The 7,002-nt window shown below is 55.1% G+C and overlaps 1 protein-coding gene across 1 annotated transcript; it reads left to right on the top strand.

Moving 5' to 3' along the window:
* The first annotated feature begins 410 nt into the window (after positions 1-410).
* Positions 411-6,762, top strand: LOC121161551 (aflatoxin B1 aldehyde reductase member 4-like). Its single transcript, XM_040988000.1, has 7 exons — positions 411-701; positions 2,424-2,611; positions 2,796-2,900; positions 3,488-3,584; positions 3,780-3,879; positions 4,337-4,466; positions 6,375-6,762. Exons 1-7 carry the CDS (start codon positions 485-487, stop codon positions 6,534-6,536), a joined length of 999 nt encoding a protein of 332 aa, XP_040843934.1. The 5' UTR covers positions 411-484; the 3' UTR covers positions 6,537-6,762.
* Positions 6,763-7,002: the final 240 nt, after the last annotated feature.

The raw sequence follows: 7,002 nt of genomic DNA, 5'->3' as shown, positions 1-7,002 counted from the left end.
CAATTCGGACGGTATCGGTGCCCTGGCGGGTCCACGCATGGCTGCTCCTCCGCCTTTTGCAACACCTCCCCCTCAGCAGAGCCTAGCCTGGCTTAGGACCGCCCCCCGACATGGCTGCTCGCCACCATGCCAGGCCTGTGTCTCTTGGCCCCTCTGCTCTCCAGCACCCTCCCGCCCCTCCCTATGTCCCTTCGCCTACAAGGTCCCGTCTGCCATCTCCTTTGCTCATCAAGTCTTCAGCCCTCAGTGTCCCTGGGCACACTCTATTTCCCGACCACGCCCACGTCCCCAAACACAGCTAATCGCCTGGGTCCACACCCCTTCCCAAGGTCCACTATCAAGTTACTCTGCTCCGCCCCTGGCAACCGCCTACTAAAGTCTGTCGGGGATCTTTAAAAGCAGCGGTGATCCCACTTTGGGTGCTGGGCACAAAGACTAACAGGCACACTGGTTTTCTAAAACCTCCATCGCTGCCACCGCCACCATGTCCTGTCCGATGCCACAACGCCGGGCCATTACCACGGTGCTGGGTGCCATGGAGTTTGGACACCGCATGGACCAAGCCTCTAGTGCTGCTTCGATGCGCGCCTTCCTGGATCACGGTTACAACGAGATAGACACCGCCTTCATCTATTCCGACGGCCAGTCGGAGACCATCCTGGGCGGCCTTGGACTCGGGCTAGGACGCAGCGACTGCAAAGGTAACTGTGGTCCCTGAAGTCCCCTGTGCCATGCACTGCTGATTCCGCCCCACAGGACAGGCCCAGCCCTGCACCTACCACTACCTGCACTGGCCACTCCAGGCCCATGCTGCAGCTCTGGGAGTCCCGAGCCCCCAGGGAAGCAGTGTCCTGGACACCTGGATGTGCCTTGTCCTGCCTGCCTGCCTGCTTGTATTTACCCCTCTGGAATGGATTCCTAGAACCCACCCCTCTGGTTTAGCCTGACAAAGCATAGCTGAACTCTGAGTATGAAAATGTAGGACCCGGGAAATGGGCTGCCCCTTGCTCCAGGCACAGCAGGTTGTGCTAAAGGCCAGACCTGCTGGACCCTTCACACCTGGTAGTGTTGGCACAGCTCCAGATCAGGTACATAGTACAGATCTGAATCCTCTCTGGCTTAGACTGCCACCTAAACAGGCTTTGTCTTTGCTCATGGTACCTTATTGGTTTGGCAGTCCCATGGATGCTTGAGAGTCGTGGTGGCCCAGCACAGCATGGAAGATGGGGAGCAGCATCTGGTGCCTCTCATGCCAGCATCTGTTTGAGGCCATGTAGGGATGCAAGTTCATCCTCCAGCTCAGCACTGGGCATGCCCAGCAGGGAGCCTTTCCAGGGAGGCAGGAAAAAGGCTGCTCAGAGAGGAAGCACTGTCCTCCAAGGGGGCAGAAGGTGGCTGCCGGAGTGCGAGGAAAGAGGGGTTGCATGCAGGACTGGGGTGTGCCACAGCTCAAGAATGATATTTGTGGGTGACTTACAGGATTGAGGGTGAAGACTTGGGACCCCACCAGGAGGATGCGAGGACGTGGGAGTGGCTAGAGTACAGGAGGTAGATGACATAGAGGGCTCAAAAGTGAAAAAGCCACTTGGTGACCATAAGCCCTGGGAGTGGCTTTAGCCCGGAATGGCAGGTACAGTGAGAACTCAGCAGTGTCAGCAATGGCAGTGTTGTGTGTTGGCACCTTAACCTCCTTCCCTGGAGAGGCATGGCTGGGTAGAGTCTTACCCCTGATCCCACTGCTCTGAGGCACCTGCATCTCAGGGGACCCTCCCTCTACACACCCTGCCTGCCTCCCAGGACAACTCACATCTGGTCCCTATTGTTGATGCTGGTTCTATTCCTGAATGCTGGTGTTCTGATCAAATCCTTCTGCTCCCTCCTTGAGGCTGGGTCACTGGGTCACAGTCGTCTTGGTTAGATCCAGAGAGGGTGGAGGATGATGGAGGAATGGAAATGTCCCCAGTGAGTGTCACCAAACCTCATCTCTTCTAAGATGGATGGTCTCCAATGCCCAGTGTTCCTGCCTCTGGCATCTGCCTGGAGAAGCAGGCTTCCTCTACCTCCCAGGCAGCAGCCTTTGCCTTCCCTGTGGACTCTGGGAGTCAGACCCCAAGGAAGCTCCTGAGGCCCCGTGTGGCCTTGTCCCCTGTGCCCTGGGTTCCCCAAGCATCTTGTGCCCTGTCCTGCTTCCTAAACTCTCAGCAGGTGCTCATACCTCAGCACCTCGTGACAGGTGCAGCCAGTTCCCCAGCCATGGTGCTGGTGGGAGGAATGAGGCTCAGAGAGGCCTGGGAACATTATATAGGTCCCAGAGCTGTGAGGGCAGAGCTGGGATGGGAAGTCAGTTGTGTCTCCGCACTGTTGCACTGGACCCAGAGCAGTGTGTGATGGTTTACCTGACCTCCATGTCTGTTGCCTCCTAGTGAAAATTGCCACCAAGGCCAACCCAATTGGTGAGCAGACACTGAAGCCTGAGAGTGTGCGGCATCAGCTGGAGACTTCACTGAAGCGGCTGCAGTGTCCGCGGGTGGACATCTTCTACCTGCACTTGCCAGACCGCAGCAACCCCATAGAAGAGACGCTGCGTGCCTGCCATGAGCTACACAAGGAGGTGAGGGCAGCCCCCAGGGACAGACTGTTCCCCCCTTCAATCTGACAGTAGTGGGCAAGACTATCAGGGCAGCCCCTGAGTGGGACTCTGTGCACATCTACCCACCCCATAACCGCCCCCCCCCCATGCTTCTCTTGCTGACATCCTGTTCTACACTAGTGCTGAGCACAGCCTCTCCCCACAGGGCAAGTTTGTGGAGCTGGGCCTTTCCAACTATGCTGCCTGGGAGGTGGCTGAGATCTGCATGCTCTGCAAGAAGAACGGCTGGATCCAGCCCACTGTGTACCAGGTGAGGGTCAGCGCTCCACAGCTCTGCTTAACTAGGGTCTCCATCCCCACAGAGGGCTCCTAGCACTCTGAACCATCTTAGACCCTCTGAGTGGCTACTGGCTGAGATCTGGCAGACATCCCAGCTCCTCAGCCTGACCCAGGCAGCTCCTCCCTCTGTGCTGGCTGTGCACTGGCTCCTCCCTCCTGGCTGGCTTTGCTGTCAGCCTGGGACAGTGCTGAGTCCCTGGCTCGTGGCTGTTACCCAGGAAGCCTTTCCCTGTGGTTCCCAGGAGCCCCAGTACACAGGCCCTCCCACATCTCCTCCTCCTCTAGTCAGCCACAATGTGTTCTCCTTGGGGTGCATGCTGGGCACTGGGCACAGCTCTCTGTGGCACACAGATGCCCTTTGTCCTCAATGATAATGAATTTTTACACCTTGCTGTAAACCTCAAGAAGCGTGCTGTGGGAAGAGTGACTTGTCCTCCTGGCCCATTTGAGGTCAAGGTCAAAACCAGCCCAAGGACTGACCATCACTGTGGCATGGTTTGGTATTCCTTAGTTAGTAGTACTTGGAGATGTCCTTGCAGCTGGCATTTATCCCCACAGGGAATGTACAGCGCCATCACCCGGCAGGCAGAGAAGGAGCTGTTCCCCTGTCTCAGGCACTTTGGATTGAGGTTCTATGCTTACAGCCCTTTGGCTGGTACGTGGTGGCCTGGGCACAGGTCCCCTGGGTGAGAGGGCAGGCCTGACCCCATATCTGCCTATACTACCCAAGGGATGCCCATCAGGGTCTGGGAAGGAGTGGGGCTGCTCTCTCCCTTGCTTCTGGGATCCTCCCACCTGACAGCCTCTGGGGGAGTCCTGGACCTGAGCTGTCATGGCGGCCTTCCTGTAGGTGGACTGCTGACTGGCAAGTACCAGTATGAGGACAAAGATGAAAAGAAGCCCAAGAGCCGCTACTTTGGGGATCGATGGTCCGAATTCCTCAGGAACATGTGAGTTTTCCTTGTCTGGTGGTGGGATATGTCTACTTGCTTGTTGAGTGTGGGTTCCTTCCTGCCTGTATCAACCGTAATACCCACAGTTTTGGTTCTTCTGCTTTCTTGGGGCTCCCGTAAGAAATGGGCATCCCAGGATCACGTGGTCTTCCAGGTCCTAGCTCTGTCCTGAGCAGTCACCTAGCGGGCAGGAAGGAGAATTGTGGCTAGGGATGCAAGAACCCTGGCTCTGTCCTGTCTCAGCTCATTTGGCTGCACTCAGTCACAGGAGGGCGGATGTGTGACTCTCAGGACCAAAGATGTCATCGGGGCCTCTGGAGAGGGAGCCAGCAGCCTGGGGTGGGCCTTTCATTCAGCAGGTGTGGAGTGGGTCAGCTGCCTTGATGGCTATTTGCTTTACCATCTGGTATCTTCCCATGGGTGTGACCCTGTGCCTCTTTTCCTCTCTGCCCAGCTACTGGAAGGAGGAACACTTCAAGGGCATCACCCTGGTGCAGAAGGCCCTGCAGGCTGCGTATGGCTCCAGCGCCCCCAGCTTGACCGCGGCTGCCATTCGCTGGGTATACCACCACTCCCAGCTGAAGGTAACCCCATGGTCCCGGTCATGTGGCTTCTGCTGTTTTAGGGGAATTTATCTACAATTCTCATGAAACTTTTTCTTTTAGATCTATTTTCATGGGTCTGTTCTAACTTAAGTGCTAAATAGGGACTCAAAAACATGAACTTGATCTTTACTTAGTCATTATAACTTGCTATACCAGCAATACTAACGAGGAATGGCAAGTGCATTATGGAGGTTGCAATGCAAACGCATCAGTCTCTCTGCTGTGCTGGGCGCTGGGCCTCTGTCTCTGAGTCACTCCCCAGAGTGACTCCTTCCCAGTGTGGCTGGTAAAGGAGCACTCAGTCTGCAGTTAAGGCATCCATGTGTCCCGTGTAAGGACTGGGTTCCATTCCTGGATCAGGGCCCCGATTCCAGCCTCCTGCTGGTGGAGACCCCGGGAGGCTCTGACATGTTTGAAGCAGTTGACCCCTGCCACCCACACGGGAATCTTTTTTATGCCTCTCCCAAATCTTGGCTTCCACACTTGCCCAGCTCTGGCTGTTACGGGCAGTGAAACAGCAAATGCGAGCCCTCTCTCTTCCTGACTTGTCTTGTCTGTCTCCTGGTCTTTCAAGTTAACAATCCTAAAAGCAAATGTCGGGGTCCTAAGGATGAGGTAGCATAGTTAGGTAAGACTCTGCCTGCATTGTTGGTATCACATAAGGGCCCTTGTTTGTTTGGCTCAGGTTCTGGCCACTCCACTTCCAACCCGCTCCCTCCTTATAACCTGGGGAAATTGGAGAGGATGGGGCAAGACTTGGGCCCCTGCCCCTGTGTACGAGACTGGGAGAAACTCAAGGCTCCCACCTTGGGATGAGCTATGACCATTGAACCCATTTGGAGGTGAACCAGCAGATGGAAAATCTTACAGTCTCTGCTCCATTCTCTGTAAATCTGCCCTTCAAAAAAAAAAATCTTTTTTTTTTTTAAAGGAGCACACTGTTGAAGAACAGAGTTAAAAAATACCTTTATTTGGTTTCCAGAGATCCATTTGAATGGAAGATCTTAATGAGTTTCAGTTGCTAGGCCTTTCAAGTTGATTGAAAATAGTATGGAAAGATGAAAAAAGATTTTGAGGAGTCATCATAGGGGTTCAGGGGGCTGAGCCAAGGACTGTAATTAGAGCCTCCCCATGATCAGCAGTCTTGAGTCTTGGCTGCTCCACTTCTGAGCGTGCTCCCTGCTGATCCTCCTGGGAAATGGACAACAGATGATCCAGTACATGTGCCCATGTACCCACATGGAGACCCAGCTGTAGTGGCAGGCTCTGCCTCTGTCCTGGGTGAGCCAGTCAGTGTCTGCCTGTGGGTCAGTGTCTGCCTGTGGGCTAATGAACCAGCAGGTGGAAATGTTCTCTCTCTCTGACTCTCTGCGACTCTCTCTTTCAAATAAATAATAAATCTTTAGAAAAGATTTGAATTCCATACATACCAGAGGTCTATATGCAGTTCATGGACAATGTATATTATGAAATATGTTGAAAGCATTTCCAAATCTCATCACCCTAACAACCTCAGCTTCTGCTTCCTGTGTCCATGACCTCTGTGATTCCCCCTCATGTGTCATCAAGGCTCACTAGAGCACGCTGAGGGCTGTGTGTGATCTCTCACTCCCTTGACCACACTGAGAGTGGAGGACACGCAGGCTCAGAGAGGGTAACTAGCTAAGCCATGTTTGCTCAGCAGCTGGGTGGCAGGACCGGGCTCTGGATGAAGGTCTGTGTGGGTGAGCAGGTGGCCCCAGAGACAAGGACACAGGCAGGGAGTGACAAAGCCAGAACTGTCCAGGCCCCTTGAGTCCTCTCTGGCCCAGGGACCCAGAGCTGGGCAGGCAGCAGGGCTGGGAAATGAGTGTGGCTGCATGAGCTGACGTGTGCTGTTCCCTGCAGGGAGCCCACGGGGACGCAGTCATCCTGGGCATAACCAGCCTGCAGCAGCTGGAGACGAACCTGGCAGCCGTGAAGGAGGGACCCCTGAAGTCGGAAGTTGTGGAGGCCTTTGAGCAAGCCTGGAACCTGGCAGTGCCCAAAGCTGCCAACTACTACTTCTAGGCCCTGGGTGACTCAGGCTGCCCTGGCCCTTGTACCACCCCCTTTGTCTCTCCCCTGATTCACTCTGCCTTGCTAACCAAGTATAGTGTCTACAGACTGTCTGGTCCCTCCCTCCCCTTCTAGATTCCTGCCTTGTGCTTTACAGTGTGGGATGCTGAGGTTGGCTCTGCAATGGCAGGTTCTGTGTTCAATAAAACTGCCCTGCCCTGGCTGCAGCCGGGCTCAGGTGAACCCACCAATATGGCTCCTCTATTCCCTGCCTGCCCTGCAGTGCCCCAAGGGGGCACTGTGCAGAGTGTTGGGTCTTCAAGGGCAGACTTCAGGGGAGAGGGTCCCACCAGTGTGTCTCTCAGAGCGGGTCACGGATCCTGCCTGTACTCACGGGTGACCAAGGGCCCTCTGTCTCCCTCAGACTGAGGAAATGGGTGCCTGCTGCTGCAGGACGGTCTCTCTCAGGACACCCTTC

This window comes from Ochotona curzoniae, unplaced genomic scaffold (genome assembly GCF_017591425.1).
Source record: "Ochotona curzoniae isolate NIBS_2020 unplaced genomic scaffold, NIBS_Ocur_1.0 contig_4792, whole genome shotgun sequence".
Classification (NCBI taxonomy): domain Eukaryota; kingdom Metazoa; phylum Chordata; class Mammalia; order Lagomorpha; family Ochotonidae; genus Ochotona; species Ochotona curzoniae.
This window is presented reverse-complemented; position numbering and strand designations above follow the sequence as displayed.

Coding starts and splice junctions, on each gene's coding strand:
- LOC121161551 (XM_040988000.1), top strand. CDS start 485: ATGTCCTGTCCGATGCCACAACGCCGGGCCATTACCACGGTGCTGGGT. Junction 2,612..2,795: donor GCCATGAGCTACACAAGGAG/GTGAGGGCAGCC, acceptor CTCTCCCCACAG/GGCAAGTTTGTGGAGCTGGG. Junction 2,901..3,487: donor TCCAGCCCACTGTGTACCAG/GTGAGGGTCAGC, acceptor TTATCCCCACAG/GGAATGTACAGCGCCATCAC.